This window comes from Mesocricetus auratus, unplaced genomic scaffold (assembly GCF_017639785.1).
Source record: "Mesocricetus auratus isolate SY011 unplaced genomic scaffold, BCM_Maur_2.0 Super-Scaffold_4256, whole genome shotgun sequence".
In the NCBI taxonomy this organism is placed as follows: domain Eukaryota; kingdom Metazoa; phylum Chordata; class Mammalia; order Rodentia; family Cricetidae; genus Mesocricetus; species Mesocricetus auratus.
Window position 1 is genome coordinate 118,444,138 of NW_024429182.1, and position 26,566 is coordinate 118,470,703.

The 26,566-nt window shown below is 46.5% G+C and overlaps 1 protein-coding gene across 4 annotated transcripts in view; it reads left to right on the forward strand.

Moving 5' to 3' along the window:
• Ntrk3 (neurotrophic receptor tyrosine kinase 3) overlaps positions 1-26,566 on the forward strand; it is a 377,921-nt gene that overhangs the window by 49,504 nt on the left and 301,851 nt on the right. For all 4 annotated transcript variants that reach the window (XM_005077774.4, XM_005077775.4, XM_005077777.4 and 1 more), the window contains exons 2-3: positions 10,259-10,333; positions 10,952-11,023. In XM_005077774.4, coding sequence (XP_005077831.1) covers positions 10,259-10,333; positions 10,952-11,023 — 147 coding nt within the window. The remainder of the gene's footprint in view (positions 1-10,258; positions 10,334-10,951; positions 11,024-26,566) is intronic.

The window sequence follows — 26,566 nt, forward strand, 5'->3', positions numbered from 1 at the left end:
CTAAGGAAATTGACCACCTGAAAGCCAGTGCTCTCAACTCCCCTGAGGCCAGCTGATCTTAGGCTCAGAGATCATATTGTCACATCTCTTCCCAGACAGCTGCTTGGGCCAGAATGAAACTCATTCTCTCATTCAGGCATTCTCCTCCAGGGCCCACTGAAGAAGGAGGGTCAAAGTCAATGTCTTGCTCTTTCCATTCCTTTTCTGTCCTGGTTCAAGGCTAAGATGTCTAGCAGGGTCTAGAGTTTAATGACACAGTTGACTCTCATCTGCATGTATGAGCTCGTTTCCCGGGGCCACATGAATTCCATGCTCTTATCCCAATGAATAGACATAGTTTTCTTTGTGTCATAGTCTCTTCAGATAGCTGTAAAAGATGCTGGCTCCCATGAAGACCTTGGTAGTTATAGCCTTTTCACAATTTGATGCAGGGTCATGTTCTGAGGAATAACAATCATTTATTAGAGTATATTGTCTGACACATACCCCAGGGCTGTTGTAAGTTTGATAATGAACAAGACTGACAATTTGCCTACTTTCCTGGAGCTTGCACTCCACCATAAGAGAGGCAAAACATACAAGAAAGCACACAAGTGAGGTATTATGACTACTGGAACAAAGGAAATATATAGAGCAACATTGTCTAGCCTTGGTGCTATTGACATTTGGGGTTGGAAAACTCTTTTTTTGGTGGGGTTTTGTCCTGTGCTTTGTAGGACTCTACTCACTAGATTCTAGTGCCACCTCCCCAGTAAAGGCAAAAATGTCACCAGGAATTGCCATAGGCCCTCAGGGAGACACAGCTACCCTGGCTTGATGACTATTCCTCTAGTAGGTTAGGTTATAGAAAGTGATTATGGCTATACTGATTAGGAAAGGCCACAGTGGCAGTGATGTTTTAGGAGACTCTCTAGTGACATCTTAGCTGAAGGAAATAGCAAATACAAAGGCCCTGCTGGAGGGAGGAAGCTTGGAGTCCTGGAAGAAAGACAGACATCACCGAGGAAAAAGGCGCTTGAACTAGGAGGAAACTTTGTCTGAGCTGGGGATAAGGAGGTATGAGTTACACCACATAGCACATTGTTGGCCTTCATGAAGTCTGAATTTTATCACAATTTCCAAGTGCAGAAAATAAAATCACTGGAGGTTTGTGTACCCGTTTGTGTATGTTCAAATTTATCATGAGTTTCAAAATGCTCATGCAGGCTTCTGTGTGGAAGACAGATTTACTCAGGCTGAGTGGAAGCCATGGCCATGTTTTGGAGGGAATGGTATTTGTGAGAGACAATGATGTATTCTCTTGAGGTGGACCCCCTGTCAGCTTAGATACTGAGAGGGGAGGGGTGGTGGAGTTCTGATTGTATGGCTGGGCGAGGCTGATGCAACTTACAGAGACAGAGAAAAGTTCAGGAGTAGAGGGCAGGACTGCTGTTGGATAGGATAAGTTGCAGCATGCGAGCCTGAAATAAGAAGGAAGTATTTCTAGAGGCGGTCGCTGAGGTGGTGACATCATGTAGATGGGCCAAACACCTTGATGAGATCATCTTGGCCATGAAGGAAATAGGTGAAAAGAGGATACTCAGGGTTAGACCCAGCAGATACTGACATTATCGACCAACAAAGGAGGCAAGGAAGGGATGTCCAAGACTAGACAGCAACCCAGGAGATTGTGCAGCTAAGGTTACCAGAGATAGTTTGTTTCAAGAAATAGAGAGTGGTCAACTAGGTGAAATACTACAAAGAGACTGGGTAGCCAGACAATGGTGAAAAGTCTGTTGGAGTCATCAATATGGGAGATATTGGTGGCCTTTTTGATGTGGTTCCTCTAGAGCAGACAGACAAACTAAGTTGAGACACAAAAGGGCATTGAGGAAGTAGGGTCTGTGAGTGTGGATTGAATCAAAGTCTTTGCCACAATGCGGGGTACAGGCATGAGTTGTGAGCCGGAGCAGGATAGAGGATCAAGAAGACTTCATTTTTAGATGGGTTGTGTTTTTATACTGATGGAGAAACATGGGTGGGGGGTAAGACAGAAAGGAAGATGGAGGAAGACTAGGAGGAGTTGCTCTGGGGAGGTAGAAGGTTGAAGGCAAGGGAGAAGATCCACAGGGCAGCTAGACAGCTAAACACTTAAGTTCTGTTGAGTCTCTTTGGGAGTCATTGACTTTTCCACTCACTCACTCAGATGTCTCTCTTTGAGCACTTGTACAGTACTGGAAATGCAAGTTTCCAGTCTCTGTCCTTGGAAAACTCATGATCTGGTAGCAGCCATAGTTACATAGACGGGACAATGGAATGGGTAGGCTTAGGGGCCAAGGACCATCTCTTCATTGATTGATAAATGGGAGTCCCTATATGTACCTATTTTTAACACTGACCATGCATCAGACATGGGCTTGAGAGGGAACTGTGTATATGGGGCTTTTGAGGCTTCAGAACACGTCTTCTTCTGGCTACCAATTCCATATTGATTACCTGGATGCTTGCCATATCTAAGACATTTAGCCTATAGTTTAAGCCACATCTATCTCGGGATTATCAGGGTGGTGTGGGGTCAGATATGAGCTCTGGGGGTATTCAAGGGATCAGGGATCAGGGCCATTCAGGTAACCATCATGGAGACCATCTTGTATGTAGATAAGGTGCCCTCCTGGAGGCTGCCCGGGTCTGTACTTACCCCGAGGCAGCTGTCCCTATTTGAGATTCTGCAAGTAAGTGGTAAACAAGACAAATCCAATTGCTGCTCCCATGCATTATGGTCCTAGTGTAGATGCCTTGATGACAAAAATGTAATAAAATAATCAAATAAGACAATTACAAGTGGCTATTAAGGCCACAAAGAACACAAACAGCTCGTGCTAGAGAACTGAAGGAGAGATGGGGGGGCGTGAGCACAGAGGCAGAGAGAGCTGACTTCTCTGAGCATGGGAGTCTTGGGCAGAGACCTGGAGAGTTAAAGGAGGCAGGGAAGTGTCCCCTGTAGAAGGTCCAGTTGGGGATACTCCTGGTTCATAGGAGGGACAGGAGCCAGGCCAGCGTTGCTGAAGCCAACCTAACAAGGGCAGTGTGTCCAGAGGAAGGACTCTGCTGGCGTGCTCATGTAGGGTCTTGCGTGTCAGGACATGATGCTTGGGATTGTTGCAATTGTAAGAGGGAGTCATGGAGACTTTGATCCCTCTGGCATACAGACTGGTGAAAGGAAAGAATGAAAAAAGGAAGAGGCTGTCGGTGGTGGTTATTTGGCAAGCTGATAATCGGCAAACTGGGTTCAATATCCTATAATAGTTCAAATGATAGCAGTGGGAACAGAGAGGCAGTTAGGCTGGGAGGGGAGGGCAGTCTGGTCAGGAGATGTAGGCATGAGTCTGACTCCAAAGGGAACAGGTTGACTTGCAGGTAAAAAGAATCTTACTCTGTGGAGTAATGTCTTTCTTAGTGGGGTGGCAGATATATTGTGCCCTTGATCTTTTCCTGTTAGGACACAATGTCTCAGCACCTGAAGAGCACAGGTGTGCACACATACATTCCTTATTTCTGGCATCAGCCTTGGAATTGATCAGGAAGCTTGCACAGATGCTCTCTCTCCCATCTGTTCGCCTTAGGATCTGGATGCTCTTGTTTTGCGTCTGAAGGCAGGTCCCAGATGTGGGGCTGGCTTGCCATGGACCCTGGCATACGTATGCTTGTAGGCTAGTATCCTGATATCTTGGGATGCTGGAATCACCATCTCAGACCGCTACCCCACCCCATCTCCCATCCCCCATGGCCCTGGCTCTCAGGTCTGTTTCTCCAGGCATCTAATTCCCCAGTAGCAGCTGTTAAGGGAAAGAGACTTGGTGACTTGACTAGTATGATCCCAGGCAGGTCCTCCCCAGTGCTCCTTGAGGCCTGAATGCCATGGAGCTGTTGTTCTGGAATGTTTGTTTATAATACTAACATCAGATAATTGAAATGCTGTTGTCTGAATCACTATGCCTAGGTAACAAATCAATTTCTTCATTGCCCCAAAGGCTCTGAAGTCACATAAATGCATGACACATTGTGTAGGTATAGAATGTGTTTCTCTCTCTCTCTCTCTCTCTCTCTCTCTCTCTCTCTCTCTCTCTCTCTCTCTCTCTCTCTCACACACACACACACACACTCACACACACACGTTATATATAATTATGCATTATAATTATAACACCACATAAATAAAATATTTATATCTATTTATCTGTCTATACATCTCACCAAGAAACACTGGTTTCAACTACCTTTTGCCAGGAGACCAAGCCAAGAGGAGTTACAATGAACATAATGATAGTGAACACTTAGGTGTTACCAGGTAAACATGGATTATTACTTCACCTCCTGGAAAACACTATTTATGTGGTAACTTGACTCATCTAGAAAGGGAAGTAAAGCAAAGAAAAAGTATCTACTGCGTGCATGTGTGTGCAGGGTTTTTGTGTGTGTGCGTGGATTTTTTAAAATTCTTTGAGACCCTTTCCAGATCTTACTCTTACTTAGCATATGCTTCCACTTAGTAATGGGTCTACCTGATCATGCCCTAGCAGTGTGCATTACTCTTGAGCACAAACACCCTACTAACCCTCATACTGCCAGCTTTCCATAAGAACTGCACAGGCTTGAGTCTCCGGCCCGAGGGCACCCTGCTCCCAGCTCTAAGATGCTTGCCCATCCAGGACAGATTCCCTCCATCCTTCAGCTTTTAGCTACTGTGCTCCGAGAGGCTGCAGGGAAGACTGGCCACAGCACATTAGAAAGAACTAGCCTGCTCCAGCTCTGCTCCACCCCATCCAGCCCCCATTGTGATATCAAAGAAAGAACTAGAAAAAGTGCTAAAATGGATGTGCCCTTCAAATTAGAAGTCAGATGGGGAAAGGGCCCTCTGAGGCAGGTGAATGAGTTCTGGAGCCGCTTTCAGGGTGTCTGAGTCCAGAAGACATTGTTGCTGTGCTGCAGGGTTATCAAGAGAGTGAGTATTGCTCTGTTTGCTGTGTTGGAGAAGTCAGGTGATATGGACGGCATTTTAGGGAGAGGGGAAAAAGTGTGGCAAGGAACTTGACAACACAAGGGTTTTATTTTAAATTTAGTTGTCTGGAAAATTTGGTTATGAAAAACAGCTCGTTAATAGCTGTGTGAAGTCACACCGAAAAGGACAGCAATGTGACAGGAAGGGAGGAGAGGGAAAAGGTTGGAAAAGAGGCAGTGCGGGGCCTACTGTGTCTGCAGGAAGGATGATACCAAGTCCCACCCACCTACTCCTGCCGTGCCAAGTATCCAAGAGACTAGGAAATTTTGTCTGTGGAGAGGGTACCCTGACCCTCTTGTGGGGTTCCTCATACGTTGGTTTTCTCTAGCTATATGGCAGTGGATGTCTCCGTGTTCTAGAATTTTCTGCATAGAGGAGCACAAATGATAAATACTGGGATTATAAATGACACACGACTTGTTTTTAATTAAAATATGGACCACACAGTCTCTACTAGCTGATTTTCAGATTCTTGGATGTTGCCAGGCCATTTCCATATTGGCTCAAGTGAAACAAAGAGGAAGAGAAAGCTATGGGACAAAGTATCATCTAATTTATTCTAGCACAAAAGGGCTTTGTATCTCCAATTAACACTTAATGTGTGCTTTGTCATAGTCCAAAATGGGATCTGGATCAGGAACCCTGGTCCTGGGTCTGTAGGATTCAGAGATGCTTTTGTGGGTTATGGAGAGGGGCTATGTTTCTCATGCTATGGAGAAGATTGCAGTAGTCACTCCTTGACTATGCCCCATCTAACCTCATTCCATGAGATCCATCTTGACCCCATTGCAAGTTTTGAGCTGCACATATATGACTACTCTGGCTCTAGGAGTCTGTGCTGTCATGGACCATCCCATTTTTTCGCACTCTCTGGGAAAAGGATGCGTCCAAGGTCCAGGCAGAGTGGTGGTTTTGCAGTTTCATGAAGAGGCAATGTGAAAATTTGGGGGCAGGACATTGAGATGAATGTGGGAAAAGGTTCTTGGCAGCTGGATATAATCTATAAGTCCTTCACACCCCTGGCTTGAGAGGGTCCTGATAGCCATGCTTTTGAATTTCTCTCCTTGACTCACTGGTGCAGGAAGAGGAAGAGGCTTTTTTTTTTTTTTTTGGTTTGGGGCCAAAGAATCCTAGTGTTTGATGCAAAACAGTCATTTTCAAAATGATGCTTTAAGCGGTGGGATTCCAGCTTCAGTGACAACTTTGGCAGGTGCTTTATGTGAGAAGACAAAGGTCTTCATCTCAGAGCTGGGAACTCTGGGGCAGACACTTTTCTACTGTCTGTCCTGTGCATCTCTGTCCCCTACCCACCAACTGTTAGTGTTAGTCTTTACCCAGTTGTCACAGTCAAAACTGTCTGCAGATAGGAACAACTGTCCCTTGGGAGACAAAGTTGCTTCCTCATGAGAACTTGGCTATTAACGTCCTAAGGTGGAGACAATTGAAATGAGGTAAGGGAGAGAACTCAAGTATATTTTGTATCTCTCTACCTGCTCCTCCTTGTCCTTGATTGAAACAGGTGACACTAGGTGGGTGAAGGGTTGTGGGTCTCTGTAGGGGTCCAACTTGTCACGAATGCTACCATCTTCCCACCATCACCCTGAGAGCTCTCTTCCCTCTGAACCCCCCAGCAGGCTTTGTGAGACATCTGTGGGTAGAACCGGTCTAGCTCCTGTCACGAATCCTTTATTTAAGCCCTGACCTTCCTTTAAAAATGCATACTTATTGAACTGGAGTACCCAGAAAAAGCGCCAGACATGAAGAACCCTATGTACTGGCACTAGGTTCTTCCTTCCCTATTTGGCGTTAATGAAACCATGCCAATTGTACTCTCTTACCTCATCCTATTCATTTGTTATACTTCGTAGAGCCAGCCTTTTCCAAAGAAACTTGTGGCCTTCTATAGCAGCCAGCAGAGTTACCATAAGTGACCTCCCTTGTTTGGTACCAAGCAGTGAGTCACTGAAGACTTGGCAGGCCACGGCCAATGTCATTTACAAATGTCAAAGCTGCACCTCAACTGCCATGATTCTTCTCTGCCCTGCTGTCACCCTCTGTGGGTGTTTTCTTCCTTTAAAATATCTGTTTATTTAAATATACATAAGTATTTTTTTTGCTGCTGCTGCTGTTGCTTGTGTGTGTGTGTGTGTGCGCGCGTGCGTGTGCGCGCCTGTGGAGACAACCTATCAGAGTTAGTTCCTCTTTTCATCTTGTGTAATTTCAAATATCAAATTCAGGTTGTCAGACCCAGTGGCCTTTACCTGGTGACTCATGAGTGCTTTCTTGATGTTGTTTTCCTAGAAGTCATGAATGATAGGCTTCCTGTCCTACCCTTCTGCCACAATGGGTCATTGAAATCGATGATGACCATACTCTTCTGCTTTAAAAAAAATTAACTATGGCCAAGAAAGCAGAAGTATGATGCTATCTGTACTCGCAAACCAAGAAAAGACTCATCATATAATCCCCATGGTTAGTGTCTTCCAAGGACTTCTATGTATCCAGTCCTACAAGGGCTCTTGGTTGTTGTTTATTTTTAGTATTTTGTGGCACTGGGATTGAAGTCTGTGTCTCAGGAAATCTAGATGGGTAGTGGAGCTATACCCCCAGTCCCTCAAGAGCTCTTCAATCCATTCCTTCAATTTTCTTGTCATGGTTACGAGGCAGACATTTTATTTTTCCCATTTGACATCTGAGCAAAGGGAGGCACAGGCAGGGGAGTGGTGTGGAGGAGTGTAATTGGTGGAGTGGTCCTGAGGCTAGGATTAGCATTCTGGCAACCTTGCTCTAGGCAGGGCTTGGCAACATGTTTTTTTCTGTTAAGGGCCAGAGAGTAAATCCCATCCTTGCAGGCCATCAACTTCATAATTTGAAAGTAGCTATGGGTGACAATGAACTTCATGAGCTTAGAATTGTATATTTCATTTAATTCTTATAGGTCACAAAATATGTCTTTCCTCTGATTTTTTTTAAAAAACAAAATATGAAACTGAATATTGGTTTTGAAGCTATACATAAGCAAGCAGTGGGCTGAATTTGGCCCTACCCCATAGTTTACCAATGCCTGTCCCAGAGCTCCAATCTCTCAGAACTCTGCAATCTGGTTGCAACACTGGTGCTCCATGACTGAGGAGCATCGGAAGCAAAAGAGGATGCTGGGGCCGTTATTTAACTCACTGGAGGACTCCAAACCAGTGTGTCACTCATTTGTCCCTTCGCAGTGTGTGGCAAGTCTAGGAAGGGTCCATTTGTGAACATAAATCATAAAGACTGAAATGAATGAAGTTTCAGAATGTAATGACTGGCATCTCTACAATCATCAAAACCCATTTATGGAATGCTAATAGGGGCCAAGAAAGTGATTTCATTTATTTAAACAATTTGATTGATAGCTGCTTGTTGGAAACAGATCCATGTAGGAAGCTGGGCTCCCATGAACGAAGAACATGCTGTATAAACACTGTGATCTTCTTGGTATTTGACATGGCCCATGGCCCAGGAACATACACTGGAGGGAGTCTTAGAGTACAGGTGGTCCTGTTCCTCTTGGCTTTCCTTTGCATCTGAAATATTGTCAGTGTCCCTACCTCTGTGAGATCAGGGCAGGAAAACTGCCTTGAAAACATGAGGCTTCCAGAGAGAAGGTGTCAGAGTTAGAGGCCAGTGCCAACCTGGCCACCTGGTCAATGTCCCTAACAAATGCCAGTATTTCTGGCTGCTCCATGGGGGCTCTGGGAGAATGTGTTTCAAAATGGGCTCTTGGCATACCTTGTCACTGTGTGTCTCTGAAACACCGCCAGAAGTCCTGGCAACCACAGCCCGGTTGCCTTCTTGGCTCCAGTTGGACTGGGCAGCAGATGGCGGAACTACTGGTATGGTTGGGGTAGGGAGGAGCTGTCTGGGCAAAAGTGGTGGTCACTTTTCTGACTAGTGTGTACCTTAGGTAACTGGATTCTTTACTGAAATGGCACTGAGAACTTTTGTATATTGCAACCTCTGGATACCGAGGAGAGTCAGGTTCTAGGAGGGCTGGGGTGGATCATTTCCCAGGATCTTCTGGCACCTCATGGAAGGTCATCTTTCATACAGTGAAAGAGTAACAAAAAGGTCTTGGTAATTAGCAATGTGGTAGTTTTCCGCTTGGGCACTCTAAAGTCAGCAGTGAAGAAGTATTTGTCCTCTGTCAGTGTTGAGGGACTAACAAAAAGTAGACCCAAACTCATGACCAGCCTTCTCATAGCAACAGTCTCGATCATCTTTGCTTTGAGCTGGAGTTTATGCCCTGGGACAGCTAACACTGGTTTGTGCCTGTTGATAAAGAGCTTCGATTAACAGTGAGTTTTGTCTCTGATTAATCTCAGAATATGAATTAATTGTTACTTAATAAGTGTAGTCTTGCTGGACACAACCTTCTTTAAAATAGAAATTTCTTGAGGGAACACTCTGGAAAGAGATCTCTCGTGGTGGGAGGAGGAGGATCTGCTGTGGCAGGGTATCTCTACTTCACAAAGAAACAAGAGACACAAATTAGTTAATGTCTGTCTAATCTGCACTGGAGTCTCAGAGATGAAACTGAACTTGCTTCCCAGTGTTTCCATGTTACACTCTTCCTACTGCCCCGTGGTGTCACTAGGGGGCCCCATCTCTGATGTTACTTGTCTGTCCATCCCAAACCCTTGGTTTTCTTGAGCTCCAGATGGAATGAACTGTGGTCATGCAGATGGAGTGATTTTTTTGTGCCCTGGTGGGTGAATGCTCCACCATGTGTGTCTTTCTCCTCATCGTGTCTGCCCAGAAGTCATGTTCTCAGACAAGCCACACCCCAATTCTCCAAACCCTGTCATTTACATTGTCTTGCTGTGCAGGCATTAAGAAATTAAAATAAAAGGAGTGTATAAAGAGCTTGACCTTAGCAAATCCTGAAGAGGAGCAAGAAGGAAGTAAATTGAATCACAGTTTTGAGCAATGGGTTTGAAGTATTCCGGAGCTGGGGATTCTGAGCACTCCATCCTCAGGCTATACACTTAGAAACCCTGAGTCCTTCGCTCCTGTCCACCCAGAGGGAGAAACTGAGCTCGGAGTTAATTGGTGATTTGTCAGAAGTCATGGCTCAGGCTCCAGGCTTCAAGCTCGTGTCTGACTGTAAAGCTGGCACACCCTCCCATACCCCCCCACCCCCACTCTGGCCACAGTATCCTGACCTCTCCTCTCTTCCTGCAGACACATAGAGAATTGGCGAGGCCTGCACACACTTAACGCTGTGGACATGGAACTCTACACGGGACTCCAGAAGCTGTGAGTACGCTGGGATGGCTTGCTAAGGGACAACTGGGATGCTGCCTGTGGTCTCCTGTGGTGAAGTAGCAGTAATGGGAAGTCTTCTGTCTCAGTGCTTTTTCTCAGGAATCTTCTTTGGGGATGGCTGGCATCACCCATTTAGGGGCTGTTAGGGGTCACCTCAGCCTGGACAGGTGTTAGGGTCTCAAGGCAGCCTTGCCCCCGGTGCCTCCTGGGAGTGTGTTCTGTCTTCACTCCTGTGCTTGTCACAACCCCACACCCCATCCCCAGGATTCTCATTCACCACTGCAGTGAACTACAGCGCTTTAGACATGGGGCACCAGGTGTGAGGAGGAGAAGGCACAAGAGACTGAAATCTTGTGCCTTGGGGGCCCCAGGAGCCCTGGTTCTCAACTGCTGGTCAGAACGGGGAGTGACCAGCTGCAGTCATTGACTGCTCATATTGCATCCTTCACCTAGTTCTCCAAAGGAATTGGGTTTATGTCTCTCATTGAACCCACAGTTGGCCATCTAGGGTGACTAGTGATGAAGAGAGTTACAGTCCACTTACAGGGCTTGCCTTCCTTCTGGCTGTAACCTCTGGGATTTTGCTGACCTTCTTTTTTCTCTGCTTAGGACCATCAAGAACTCTGGACTCAGGAACATTCAGCCCAGAGCCTTTGCCAAGAACCCACACTTGCGTTATATGTGAGTAGAACTGGGTTTCGGGGGAAGGTGGGGGTGCATGCATGGAGATTAGTCTTGGACAATGAGACTGGCTTTGGTATTTGTTGTCCTTGGCCAAATCCTTCAACTTTCCTAGGTCTCCGATTTTGCCTCCTTAGCGTGAGCATTTGGGATTTGATAATCTCAAAGGTTTTCACTAGAAGGAAGCCAGGGCTGAGTGGGAGAGTCTCCTCTCTAGCAAGTTTGTACCTTTTTAATAATGTAATTTGCAATTTTATGGGAATGTAAGTGACAGGGACTTAATATGAACACGACTCTTCTGAGAGTCTGTGTAAGAGTGTAGTGGTGTGTATGTGTTGATGTTGGGAATTACCGGAAGAAGGAAAGCAAGACCAGACTAAATACAAGAAGAGTCTAGATCCAATACAGAAAAGCTTTGAGGGGTGAAAACATGTGCATAAGATCACAGGTCTTGATTTGGGATGAGACAGTGGACACATGGTCATGGGTATCAGTCTATTTGTGTCTCTCGCCATGGGGTGGATTCGCCAGGTAGTGGCTCTGGATAGGCCTTGCAGGAGTGGAATCATCCACGTGGATGCTCCTTCTCCTAGTCTAGATCTGGGTAGGTAGACTATGAGATTTGGAGGGAGGGCAGTCCTTAGTTGCGAAGCAAGGGAGCATGAAAGAAAGCCTACAGTAAGTGATCAGGAGAAGACAACTGACACCTCCACAGGGTATACTTGTTGTCTGGGTCAGCTTTTTCTCAAGAATAGTCTTGTGGATCTTCAATGGATAAGCCCCCAAAGAACAGAAAGTATTCATAAACCCGATGGCATGGGATCTGCCGCAAGTGGGATGGAAACAGAGGACCTAGTGGCAGGTTGGCCAGTCTTTCTTTTGGCCACTGTAGGTGGCACTTGATGATGGGAGGCAACTTGCTAGGTCAAAATCGCTTATGAAGAAGCAGAGCTTCCAAGGGATGCTGTAAAGAGTGGCGAGCAGGGGATGTAGGGGTCGGAAGAGATCTTGAGCAATAATGGTTGGGGAGTGGTTTCTTTTTGCAGAGGTCCCGGATATACTCTCAGGTCTGTGCATTTTCCCGTGCATGGGGTGAATAGCTCTTTATCTCTTTCAGCCACTTCTTTGTGTTGAATTTGCTTTCTTTCCTCTGGAAATAGCAAGCTCCCTGGCTGTTGCTTGGGGCCGTATGTACTAACAATGGGGGACTGAGAACTCCCTTTTAACTGTCTAACTCAGCTCTTGCTCCTGCGTCCTGGTTTACGTCCTATGGCATGATTCTCCCGACATGTGTGTTCTTTGCAGCCATTGGTATAGCTGCAACCAGGGAAGGGCCTTGGACCAGATGTTCCAGGTGTTTATTTTATTGGGGATTTGAGTTTCATTGTAAAACTTCCCAAGGGAAAGAGCTTTTGACATCTGAGAGGTCTCCTTTTCCACAACATACAGAGGTGGGGACAGTTGGGGTTGTGGAACCGCGTGGCAGTCCCAGCTGACTACTGTTATGTGAGGTGCAGCCCAACATCACCAGACTTTCTGTTTATTCAAGATGAGCTGAAGCATCATCACCCACTCAGCAGGCTCTGTTAGACATGGTGGGGACTCCAGAGGAGTCTGAAGGTTACAGATAGCAGAGATCACAGAGCCAGGCACACAGTCTGGCTTACCCACGGGTTTTATGAGTGAACTTCGTCCATTTATGAAGACACACCCCAAATCCCTACTGAGTGAATTTCCCGGCAGCTTTGGGACATTTTCTCCTGGCAAATGGTCCAGGTTTCACTGCTCTCTCACAACATCTTCTATTTCTGTCTTCTAAATGCATTTACAAGTCTTCAGGCCCCAGCTGAGCAATCACAAGGCGATCACTTACTCCAACACTAATTGCCAAGCCTTGGCTTGGCGGCTGTTTCTTTCTTTCTCCACTCCCTGCCCCCCCTTTAAAGGGAAATGGCTGAGAAGATGTTTCTTCTCCCCGCTGTACAAAATAAGAAGCAGGAAGTGATATTCTTGCCCAAGTCACCCCAGTCATCCGACGGGGGCAACACAACTGTCCTTCATCTCTGAGTCTGTCCCAGTCACCAGTATAATTCCTCCCCACATCAGAAAATGAGCCTATGATGTCAAGGTCAAGTTTTGGCAGCAAGTGCGGTGGGACACTGAAACCTTAGTTGTCTTAAGGTTTATGAGGGACTGTTTCCTATTGACTGCTTCAGCTTTCTCCCTCTTTTGCTGGGTCTAAAAAATTGAGATATTGGTGAATACTTTCAGAAAGTCCTTTCTGAGGGACTGGATTTTTTTTTAACCCTCTTGCATAGATCAAGGAGCCTCGAGGAGAGGATAAGGAATTTTCAACTTGATCATGGGAATATCAGCTTGCTAAGCTGTAAGTTGAGCATAAGGGCAGTGCCTGTTCTAGGCAAAGACTGCATGGCTAATGTCCTGTACAGCTTTTAGCCCAGTAAGTAGAGTTCAGAAATGATGCTTACTGGTAACAATAATGTGTTCTGCTGTTGCTGATCGCAGAACCCAATGGGAGGGACAAGAAGGTGTCAGTGGCCTCCCTGACCTATCTTTATCCTGGAACAGCTGGATTTCTGCTCCACACATTCCACCTCCCCTGTGCCTGCAATATACCTGTTTTTAGTATCTTCTGCCTGTTGTCCTTGAATGTGGATGAGTCAGCCTGGATACATCCCTTTCTTCTCTCTACCCAGTCTCTCTTGCTTTTGTCTATGCAGACCACTCTAGATGCTGCTCATCCCAGGTAAGGCCTCAGTAACATATGAGTCTATAATTTCCTTGTTTCTAAATGTTTAGAGGCCACATCTATGAGCACTGTTGAATGCGGATTATCCCCTGAATCTTCTGAGACCCACTTTTGTGGCTGGTTCTTTAAGAAAGTTGTTTTCTGTAGCGAGGCTCACATACATTCTGGGTCCCCAGGGGTGATGTCTTCATAAGGAGAATAATGTAGGTGCCTTCTATGGACCGTGCTCGAGTGATGGTGTTTCCCTTCCTCTTAGAGCAATTCCTGGTTTCCGGGGAACTTCCGTATACTTCATGTCACCAAGTTCTCACAGCCATCCTGGTGGCTGTTGTAGTGGGAGGCTTTATTTCATAGCCAGAGAGAGCCTCGTTGGTAAGGAGCAGAAGCAGAAGCCTGCCTAGGTTCTTAGAGTCTTTTCCCAGGAATCTGTCCATTATACCTTGGGGTGAGAAGGTCAACAACAACAAAAACCAATCAACCAAACCAATCCCCCCCCCAAACCCCCTGAGATGCTTAGCAAATTGCATTAAGAATACAAGTCTCGAGGGGAGAGATTGCTTCGCCCGTAAAGTGCTTGCTGCATTTGATCTCCAGAACCTGTGTAAAAAGCCAGACCTGTTGGGTTTGTAATCCTGGCACTGGGGAGGCAGAGACAGGATTGTGCTTCCTAGCCAGCCAGCTGGGTCAGCCACCCCAGGCCAGTGAGGGAGCCATCTCACACAAACAACAGAACCGGATCCTGAGGAATGACATCTGGAGTTGACCTCTGCCCATCACATGCACACAGGCGTATGTACACACAGACACAGGCTCATGCCACACACACACACACACACACACACACACACACACACACACACGTGTGCTCGCGCGTGCCACACAAGCACATACATGTACACATCTCAAAAAAGAAGGAGAGGCTAACTAATACTCATTAAGAATTTACTATGAGCCTAGCTAGGAATGGCCCTAGTGCTTTTGCAGGTTTGGACTCACGTCACTCTGCATAGTGTCTACCTGAGAGCTCCTTTGTCCCCATTCCGTAGATGAGCACTCTGAGTCCCACAAGTCACTGGATTTTTCCTCAGGTCACATTGTGAGCCAGTGGAGTAGTCAGGCTGGGGACTCCCATCCCTGTGTCTCTGTAGTCTGTGTACTTTCTCACATTCCCAAGCGTTTCTTCCCTCTGCTTTTCTTAGCAAGTGCTTCACATGGGAGGGATGTGGGGTCTTTAAACTTTTATTAGAGAGCTGCAATTTCTCCCTGGAGATTTAGCACCATCCAGCCTCAAAGAGCTCGGGCTGAGAAAGCTGTTTAGTTTCTTTCCCTATTCAGGTCGGATCCTGTACCAATGGCTGCATTACTAACTGAATATCTTTATTGTGAAAGATTTCGTAGTGTTAGCCTATGGCCTACTTATTTCCAAGAATATTTAATGTAAGATTCCAGCAAGCCAAAAGAATTTCTTTAATCCCTGAGAGTTGGTTGTGGTGAGATGTCTCTCACATTAAGTTGCTGTAAGCAGAAAATCGCTGGATATGTTCAGCTGGGAACCCCGGGCATGAGGGCGGGATAAGGAGGGAATGCCTCCATTTGGACATGATTGTGGCAACGATGTTACGCTTCCAAGGACAGAAGGTCAGCAGTGTTTAGATAGATAGGGATAAAGGAAATGGCTGGAGGTCCCACCCTCCTGGTCACTGACTGGACAGTGTGCAATTCATTTCTCCTGAGGGAACAGGGATGGAAACATGGTGAGGCTGATTAATTATGTATTACAAATCACTAGAGGTTGAAATAGCCTGATTTTGGATTCCAGGCTGATAGGCTGATATTTTTAATAATAAACGTTTACCTCCCTGCCAGCCCCTTACCTCTGCACTGAGACTTTTTTTTTTTGGTGAGTCCCAGTGGGGTTGATGACTGGCATACTTGTCCCCTTATTGCCTCCATGCATGTGGCCTTCCTTCTCTGTTCTATGTGGAGGATGCAGCCATTGAATACTCTACAATACTGATCGTAATGGACCAAGGGCTTTGAAGAGTCAAACCTGAGATTTTTACTTAAGCTGTGGACCTTAGGGAAGCTGGTGACCTTCGGAGAGTTTGGAAGGAAGTATAAGATCCCATCCTACTTAGGACGGTTCTGAACTGTCAATAAGACAAAGCATGCAAAGAACTTAACTCAGCATATTATTAAAGGCTCAGCAAACCCCATCCCCTTACCCTTCCAATAACGCCCCTACCCCCCTTGCAAACTGGTACCCAGTTTCAGAGACCACAGATAGGTTAACCTAGGAGAGCTGCTAGAACCAATTCTGACATTCAGAATCTTATCGCTGCTCTCAGCCTTGCCTCTTGGCTCTCTGTTCCAAACCCCTATGCTGGTGGCTAAATCATATACCAAGCTTAGCTCTGCCAAAGTGGGATTCTAAGTGTTTGGTTTGGTTTTGAGACAGGATCTCACCGCAGTGCTCAGGCTGGCCTCAAACTCAAAAGTCCCCCAGCCTCAGCTTCCCATAGGTTGGAAGGACGCATCCATCCCAACCAGCATGGTTCTACTTGTCACAGCTGCTTTTCACCCTCAGTGAAGTTGTAAGGGTGATTTCTTTGTTTGTTTATCTGTATTTTGAGACAAGGTACTTGTAGCCCAAGCTGGCCTTGCACTTACTGTGTAGCTGTGTAGCTGAGGAGTTGTAACTCCAGATCCTCCTAGCTCCCAAAAGTAGGACTGTAAGTGTGTGCCCTCATGCCCGGCTCAGAGTGATATTTTAAGCACATAAATACAACAGTGCCACTCCTCTGCCTAAGACCCTCCAGTTACTCCCTGCTTTATTTATGGTAAAAGCCTAAGCCCTTACTATGGCCTCAGGGTTCAAGCCATGGTCCAGTGTCTGTCTAATTCCCTTGTGCATTCCCCTTCTTTCTCTGATGTAGCCTCGAGCTTTCTCTCACTTCCCAGACATGCCAGGCTTATTCCCCCACCTTGTGAATTTTTCTATCTGCGGATCCATCTGACCCAGAGAAATTCCCCAGCCTTGATCTCCATGCCTGATCACCACCATTTTCTCTAACGTCACCTGCTTTTTCAAGCTTTCTCTGATCACTCTAACTTAGTGGGCTTTCTTCTCTTTACAAACCTATCACTTTTTATCATATCACGTGACTTGGTTGTTTCCTTGGACTTTTCTTTTAAACTGCTGGCTGTTTGAAAATTAGCAACCATTCACTCATTTGTATAAGAGTTTGTACCATATGTCCTCTGCCAGAATGTAAACTTCTGTGGGATGGAGATGGTATTATTCACTTCTCTGTACTCAGGACCTAGGACAAGGTGAGCGGCTCTTGTCTGCTTTGATTGCCTCCTTATTGAGAAGATGTCTTGACCGATGAGTCTCCCCGAGATCTCCATGTGTGAGAGAACGGGAAAGGCAAAGACTATACTCACTGTGGCATTCTTTCCTTCACATTACCCTACCAACATGGATCCTGTCTCACCAGAGTTCCCCAGACTTCTGTGTGTCACAGAAACCATTATACTCCAATTTAAAAATAAGGATATATGCGAATTCCTAGCATTCTAGGAATGTGGCCACTAGGGGAGCAATCCAACAGGAGAGAATTGCTTAAGATGTATGGAGCCATGGGTTTGATGCCCAGTGCTGCAGATGCAACACACCATACTGCACCAAGCCAGCAAGAACCAGAATGAACAAAAATGAACACTACAGAGTCACAGCCAACAGCACCCTCCTGCAATGCTGGGCACAAATGCGACAGAACAGTGCATCTCTGAGCATTCTTAGTCCTGCCTACTCAGTACCTTCCACCAAATCTCCTGCCTCCCACTCAGTGTCATTACTAGGGGCTTGGCGTTGATGAGCAGAGTATGTATTTTTCACATGGATTGACTGGGCTTGGATTCTGGATCTGACCTATATATCTGAGTGTCCTGGGACATCCTGCTTATCTATGCCTCACCTTCTCACTTGGAAAATGGGGGATAATATGCTCATTAGCAAGAGGAAATGTGTTAAGCCTTATCAAGAATTAAGGGGAATGTCTGGCCCATAACAAGAATTAGTATAAATTAGTGGCTATTTGTTTTGATTGACAGTGTGGTTGTCACCTTCTTGATATGTGACTTAATAAATACGTAGTGATGCATGATTTAGGAGGCTTCCATGTCCCATCAAGTGCTGCATGCTGCAGACAGTTAATCAACATGCAAGATGCGTCTCCTGTCCTTAAGATTTACCAATGTCAATACAGTGGCACCTATTTTTATTTTAACCTTTAAAGAGAGTGATTAAAGCCACAGATTTTACCCCAGTATAGGGGGATGAGGACATAGCTTGCTGACTGTTTGCCTAGTTTGTAAATTCCCTGTGCTCTATCCCTGGCATTGCCAAAATAATGTGGATATTTATCCTCACAGAAGCCATTTTCCTACACACATACACACAGCTTTCCCCAAAATTTCAGAGCTGTTCAAACTTCTTTTATCCATGAGTTAGGAGCTCCTTTGGAGGGTGTTCCAGAGAGGCGCATAGTTGAGCTATTAAAAAATAGTATTCCTGTTAGATGTGGTGACACACCTCTGTAATCTCAGTCCTTGGGAAGTGGAGGCAGGAGGATCAAGAGGGAAAACATTTGCCAAGCAAGAGGAGTTGAATTCAGATCTTCAGACTCCACTTGCATACCTAGTGGGCACAATGGCCAGCTATTCTGTAACTGCAGCTTCAGAAGGTGGAGACAGGGGAAACCCACAGTGAGTAACTGAGGCTTGCATTTTGGGGAGCTCTGGGAGTGACTGAGAGACCATGTCTCAAAGAATAAGATGGAAGAGTAATTGAGGAATACTCCAACATCAATCTCCACATGTTTGCCTCACACATAAATGTATACCAGCACACACATGTATGCCTACACACGTATGAACACACACACACACACACACACACACACACACACACACACACACACACTTGAAAAGAAGAAAAAGGCAAAACAAGGAATCTGGAGCTACAGTGGGCTATACCTCAAGTTCCAGCCCAGACAGAGATATATATCAGAAAGACTGTCCTAAAAATTCAACCAAATAAATGGAAACAAGAAAAAACCCCCAATAAACTCAATACTATTCCAGACTTAGAAAATGACATATATGTTGCAGTGCAAACAACATTTCTTTATTTATTATTTCCATCATAGTCAGATAAGTTGAGGATATACTAGGTATGTGGAGGCTTTCTTGGGAATAAGGAAATTTTTCTAAAATTGATCATAGTAAAGGATTACTTAACTGTGTGAATATACTGAAATCCTTTGAGTTGTACACTGTGTATATCTGTATGCGTGCATGTACAGGCATGCATGCACACACACACAGGAACACACACACACACACACACACACATACACACACCTTCTGCTCCTTCTTGGCAGAAGCTTCAGGAATTTGCATGAGGCCACTGTATCCCTTTTCACTCTGCTCTGGAGCAGGGCACAGTGATGCTGCAGATGGAGGCTGCTCCGTTAGCTTGAATCTTGTGGGGAAGATGATGGGGTCACACCACAGCTGACCTTCCCTGGTCATGTAGTGTGTGAGAGAAATAAACTTGTGCTGTGGCCACTAAGAGAAGCCAAAACGACAGTTCCTCAACTCTGTACATGAAATAGATGGGCCACCAGGAACCTGCCACACTCTTGGTGCCTTGATTGTTACTACATGCCTTCCGCCACTATGCAGGGAAGAAGAACAGAGAGGGATGGATGTACCCGTCTTACAGGGCTAGCTTGGAGCCTTCTGCCAGTTGAATATACAAACTAGCAGATGAAGAGCAGGTTACAGTTCTGCAACTAGTACCATGCTGCACAGGCAGCTGCGGTCCTCTGTGTCTCCCCGCAGGAGGTGCTGGAGGGCCCTGGGAATCTCAGGGGCTGTCGGTCAGAGATGGTCTGAAGTGGAGGAGGTGACTGTGGCTTTGGAAGGACCATGGGTCTGGGTTAGTGCGAAGCCTGCTTAGGGCACGGTTGCTGCCACCATGGATACTCCCATATCCGCTTGGACTTTCTCCTAGAGCTGTTTAGACACGTGTTTCTGCTCCTAGGCTGTTGTGTCTGGCAATCAGGTAAACACAAAGAACTGCCAATGGAACGGGACTTGAAGATGGAGCCATTTCCCATGGGATAGGATTTCCGCAGACCCTCTGATTGGGGAAGATTGAGCCAGGACCATATGCAGTGGTGTATCTGAGTGGTGGCCTGGATAGGAGCCAAATGTGGGAAGGGGGCTCTCGAGGAGTTTGTAAGAGGTACTGTTTAAATGTAGTGGTTCTGGGCAACCATGCCTCACACCCCCTTGCTTCTCTCAACTGTGCGGTGATCTTGGATAAGCTGCGTAACCGATTAAGCCCGTTTCCACACCTCATATATTGAGGCACTATTTGGATGACCCAGTCTTGACCTTACAGAATTTTGGGAAATTCTTCCTGTAAGAAAGGTCTGGGCTGGGACATAGCTGGAACCACAGGGGGCCAAGACCAGAGGAAAGCTCTTGTCAGTTTGTGCAGTCTACCCACCTATCTTGTCTCTGGAGGGTCAAGTGTTCCAATCCAGTGAATTCCAAGGATGCAGCTTCTGGGAACCACTGCTGTTAGCTGAGCTCGTACCGATGCACTGTATATGTGGTTCTCTGCTCATAACAGTAAGTACAGGCAATCACCCCCCCGCAGTTTACTCACATCGATTTGAAGCAGAGAGAGGTTTAGGCAACTTGCCTAATCCCACAGCCACCAAATGGCAAAGGTAACCTGCCTCTGAGCCTCTAGGGCCCATTATCATAATAGCCCTATTCTATCCTCTGTTCAGTCCTGGCTGTTGTCGGTTTCAGGAACTGGGATGGAGAGAAGGAAGATGATAAACCAACTTAGAACAGGCTCTGAGGGGGGAAGGTCCATGAGGGACCACCCAATGAGCACCTGCGGCCAGTTCCTGCTTCCTCCCTGGCGCTGACAGGATGTGGGTGAGTGGGCAGGGCCTGTTACTTTCTAGCTGGCCTTCTGAGGGCCATTAGCCTTATTCACCCTGCAAAAGGAAAAGATTCTCAGTGATCAACCATGAGCTGTCCTGTGCCATGGTTGCGGGAGCCCTGGAATGTCCGTTTCCAGGGTTGATTTCTCTCCCTCTTCCATAGACCCCTTCTCAGGCAGACCCATGCCTGTGTATGCTCACCCCACCATAACATCTGTGATGGAAGATGGAAAAGACATGTGCCGATGGCGCTGGTCCAGCGTGCTGTGACTTCAAACCTATGTGTGCAGCTTGGGCCGCTGACTCTTCCCAGTCCAGTGAAGCTGTGTGGTCCCTGGAGACGGGTGGGGGGGGTCCCTTCATTCTTCCCACAGTCCAGCCCTTGTGACAGTTGACGACACGGAGCACATCTTTCCTTCTTCTTCTTACAACAGATCATCTTCTAGAACCCCAGATGAATCTGTGCTGTAGAATTCACCAAACTGCAGATTCCTAACTAGACTTTCTCAGCTGCTACACGTTTATCTGCTGCCTGCAAAGACAGTCAATTCCCAGTCCACTGACACCATTAGTTGACTGGGCAATTGCCTCTCCTGGGGCCTTGTGTAGAAATTATTCCTTGTTCCCTAGCGAGGCAGGTGGCAAGCTTCCTCAATTGATTTTCTCTTTTCACGTCCATTTGTGTCTCTCCTCCAGTCTCCTGTGGTCCAGAATACTCATGTCCTCCCTGGTAATTTCTCTTTGTTTACGGTTTTTATGGTCAGCATTCTGATCCACTCAGGGCAGGACCATTGTGACCTAGATAATGCGGCCACGGGCTGATCTCACTGGCCCACTGCATGCTTACTCTGTTCCCCAACCCCCCCCCCACGCACAGCATTCATAGCAGAAAAGTCCCAGAGTCACCTTAGAAGCTATCCTTCCTGATTCCAGGCATCTTGGGTCTCAGGATCCCCTGAACCACACTATTAAGGCTTTTCGTATAATCTTGTCAACTTGTAATGTTGAAATATTCAGCCCACTGCTGAGTAAACATCCTGGCCCTTGGCCTGCCTGGTTCCAAGCCTTGGGGGTTACAGAGTGTGTTCATATTTTCTAGTCTTGATTATTCTCGATAGATTTTCTTTTCTTTTTCTCCCCTCCCCTAAGGCTTCATTACTTCCCATTTGTCCACATCTCTTTTGTCCATTTCTCTTGTTAAGGACAGATTTAGAAAATGAGTTTAGTCCCTTGGCTGTTTTGGAGTCATCATTAATTTCAGCTCCACTTCAATCCTTAGCAAGCTGGCGTCTCATGTCTCCTCCCTTGTTTCTTTCTGATGAATTTGCAAAAGCCTCTTTTCCTCCAGGTTAACCCCTCTGCCTCTGAGGGACTGCCTTGGTTCTGTAGAGCTTCTGCCTTTCCTGGGTGGTCTTTTGGGTGATCCGGCTGCTGAGACCGCCCTGAACTTGACGGGCCCCAAGCCTCCCAGAGGGGTAAACTTTGCACTGGCCCCGGCTGATTTCATCTCTGTCTGTAGATGCCACCTCCATCAACACCTTCTGAAGCCCAGCCCAGACCCTAAAACAAACCTGCAGAAAGGCCTGTCTCTGCAGCGATGACAAGCAACCCCAGTGACAAGGACTGGGTCTCCTGAAATCATGCTTCCTCAACATTAAGAGAATATCTGAAAAATGAATAAGAGTGACTGGAAAATGTGACAATGAATGAGGTTATGAACCTTGATTTAGCCATGTCACCTCTTTCCTCTTATCATCTTGGCTAAAGAACCGTGTCCTAGGATTTTTCTGGAACCACTGGGGATTAGTGCTGGTCACAGGACATCTTCTCCCATGGCTGCACAGAGGTGGTAATTCCTCTATCTAAATCTGTTTCAGAAGTTCAGTCCTTGTTAAGCTCTGCAAGGGCTTTGATGGCCCTCTGGGATTCTGACCCAGTGTGTGTATGTGTGTGTGTGTGTGTGTGTGTGTGTGTGTGTTCTGTGTTCTGTGTCTTTTTTTTTCTCTTCCCAGGATAACACTCATCAGATTTGTCAGCCTATTCAGGCTGAGGTAGCTAAATTCCTCAGAGGATCTGGGATTCCGGGGACCATTTGAGTTCACCTGCCATTCTCTGTGTGTTGGTAGAGGGCGTCTCCCTTGCTTGTGCTGGAGACTTTACTGAGAGTTGAAGTTAGTTGGGGCTGTCATTTCTTGTTTGTCAAGAATTCCAGATTGATACGGGGCCGGGAGTCCTTGAGAATTGTACAATGGGCCTCCTGGGAACTGGAATCCAGAGTTCAAGTCCTGAGGTGTGGACATTGGTCCTTCTAGTGCCTCTCAGGCTCTAGATGATGGTTGCCGTGTTGCCATGGGGAATGGAGAAGGATAGACCTGCTCTGTCAAGAGTGAACATGTGGCTCCTCCTCTTCATGCCTCATCTATAAAATTTGTCTCATCTTAAGCTGTCACTCTCCATACACCCCAGGGTCATTGTGAAGATGGAGTGAACATTGATGGGAAGGGACTTGGACAAGCACCCCAGAAGATACCTTGGAGCATGCTGTAGCCAATGTTAACTTTGGGGGAATAAGCAGTGTTGAGCTAGGGGAATGCTCATCTTCCTGGGCCTTCCCGTCTTCCTGTGAGCTCAGTGCTTAAATGTAGAGATTAGTGCTGCATGAGATGTCCCCTCCTTATCACAGCACACAACTCTAGGGAATCTTGACTGCAATATTTTGTCCTCTTGTACTTGAGTAAAAATGGTGACGAGTGTGTGTTACTGTCTCAGTTTGAAGATCAAGTTTTAAAGAGTTTGAAAAGAATTTTGCTGATAAAAATGGCATCAACCTCATTTCTCAGGGACACGCTTCTCCCTTCCCTAGAACCTGACATTTAGCAGTTGGTGCTTTTGTGGTTTAGAATGCTACAAAGCCCACTCACAATAGTCCTTGGAGTCATGGGGCACTTTTTTGAAATATGAATGCATTAATTCCCTCCAAGGACATCTATTGATGTTCTGCTCTGCCTCAGACAAAGATGCCAGTAACCTATGTTTAGGACATTGACTTCATGGAAAGAGTTTGGGGTGGGACGGTACAGTGTAGAGACAGTTAAGATACAATGAGATGGGGCTTGGGTCCCCAATATCATTTAGCAAAGGAAGATGATGCGTATTTTGGGAAGGAGAGGGTTATATCAGAGACAGCTCCTGGAGCGATAACAGATATCCTTAACCCATCGGTGTCTGGGAATAGACATCTGGGAAAGAGTTGATGCTGTAGGTAGAGGGCACTAGGTGCTGTATGTCCAGAGACACAATGTGTTTGTAGGGCCACTTGCCTATGAGGGCTGTCAACACAACTCAGAACCATTCTGCAATGTGACCCTGTCTTAGGTTTTCTATTGCTGTGAAGAGACACCATGACTACAGCAACTCTTACAAAGAAAAACATTTAGTTGGGACTGGCTTACAGTTTCAGAGGTCCATTGGCATCACGGCAGGAAGCATGGAGGCACAGGTAGACATAGTGCTGGAGAAGTAGCTAAGAGACCAACATCAGAAACCTCAGGCAACAAGAAGGGAGGGACTCTGTCTTGGAAAGAGTTTTCTGAAACCCCAAAACCCACCTTGTTGACTACTTGCTCCCCAAAGGCCACACCTACTAACCCTTCCAAATGTTACTCCCTGATGACCGAGTATTCAGATCTATGGACCTATGGGGGCCGTTCTCATTCAAACCACCACAGGCCCCAAGGACAGTCCTGCAAAAGGATTAAAATCTTTGGGTATCAGTTACTTTTCTCATTAATGTGATAAAATACCTGAAGGCAGCAACTTAAGGCAGGGGAATTTACACCGGCTCATGGTTGAGGGGCTGCTGTCTATCACCTACCATGAGGATTAAAACACAGCAGGAAGTAACTCCAGCTGTAATGTTAGGAGCCTGTGGCTTAACTTGTTCCACCTGGAAATATCAAGAAGCTTAGAGATACAGGGAGGAAGGGAGGGAGGAAATGAGGGGGAGGGAGGAAGAGAGAGAGAGAGGACAGAGGGGGGGAGAGAGAGGACAGAGAGGGAGAAAGAAAGCTAATGTCGGCTAAAATCTCAAGGATCATCCTGCAGCAACCCACTTCCTTCAGCTAGGCCTTGTCTCTCAAAGGTTCCAGAACCTCCCAAAGTAACACCCCCAGCTGGGGACCAAGAGGTCAATCAAACACAGGAGCCTATAGGGTACATTTCACGTTCAAACCGTAACGCTTTGCCTCTAAGGACTCTGTACCCAGGTGTACCCCGTGGTCTGACACCTACTCACTGAAGCAGTCACTGCACCGTTCACTTTTGAACACAAAGAGGACTCAGGGCTGCAGAAGAACAGCGTCCTCTGTTATGGCCACATCTGTTGACAGCCATATGCATGTAGTGACTCTGTGCCTCCTTCCACAAGGACATCCCGGTGTTTACTCACCAGGGACTCCGCCTCTCTCACATTCGGTTATTTTAAGTGTCACAGCATCCTGAAGGCTATCCCTAGTGTTGTTTCTCTCTATGTCAGCCTGTGCTACCTAACTGTTTTAATAGCATCCTCCCAAATGTGACTCTGATGCTTATAAGATGTGATCTAAACCTCTGTGTCAGTCTCTGAGGTGATTGTCTGGCCCATGCAGAGACCTGGGTGGGATAGCACCTTAGAAGTGCGAAAATGCCTTGGGACCACCCTGACATCTGCCCCTGCCTTTTCTGGTGCTCTCCAGGCTGGCTACCCCGGGCTTCCCAGATTCCTCAATGCCCTTATGTCGCTTCCTTCTGACCAGCCTTGACCTGGGCTGTGCTTCCACCGTGGGATTTTTTCCAATCAGCCCCAGCTTGCCTCAGTTAGTACCTTCTTCAGGTTTCATCTCCAGGTGACTGAGTAGGGTCAGGAGGCGAGGGATCTGTACAAAGCTCCAGGGCAATGGGAAGTAAGTTGTTTAGCGCATCCTGAGCCCATTGAACCTGACTGAAGATGGTGTTGGTCCCTCTCAGAGCAGGACACCACCAGTGCTCATCCCACAGGGGAATTAAAGTGACCTCAGTGTCCCCACTCACACCCAGAGTGAAGGGACGCTTCTATATTTTTTGTCCTCCACAATCTCTGGTTACTCCATCTGTACTCAGAATGAGCAACTCACCTTGTCCCCTCTCCGGGGTGGTAATGGGACTGTCCCTGCTCTTCTCATCCCAGGTACCAGACATCCATCCACAGCTCAAGAACTCCTCCTGACACCAGGAAGGGTGGTGTTTGCTAAGAGCTACTGTGTGCTCCTTATTTATTGTGCGGAAAAGAAAACAAATTAAGCCCTTGTAATTATACAGTCAGGCGTGTTCTTAAATAAAGCTTAAGCAGTCAGAACTCCATTTAGGATATTAATAACTGCGTTCCTGAGTCCTGAAACCAGCGTCTCTCTCTCTCTCCCTGGCTCATCCCAGCCATGTCTGTTCCTTCTCTCCTTTGTCTTCCTCTTTTCATAGCTCCCAGCCATCTTGAGAAAACCTGGTTGGCTGAGCCAGCAGCATGCAATGTCCACTCTGGACTTTGCAAAGATTATGGATGGTGCATTTTAAGGATTCTGTGGGTGTGGGGCTGTGCTAGAATTTTCTTGTCCTACTATCGCATCTCTCACTTCGGTTTGATTCCGTGAGTATTGGAGCAGAGTAGAGCTGGGTTCTGTTTGCAGCTGACTGCTGACTAGCTGGGAGACCTTGGTCAAGTCATTTAGT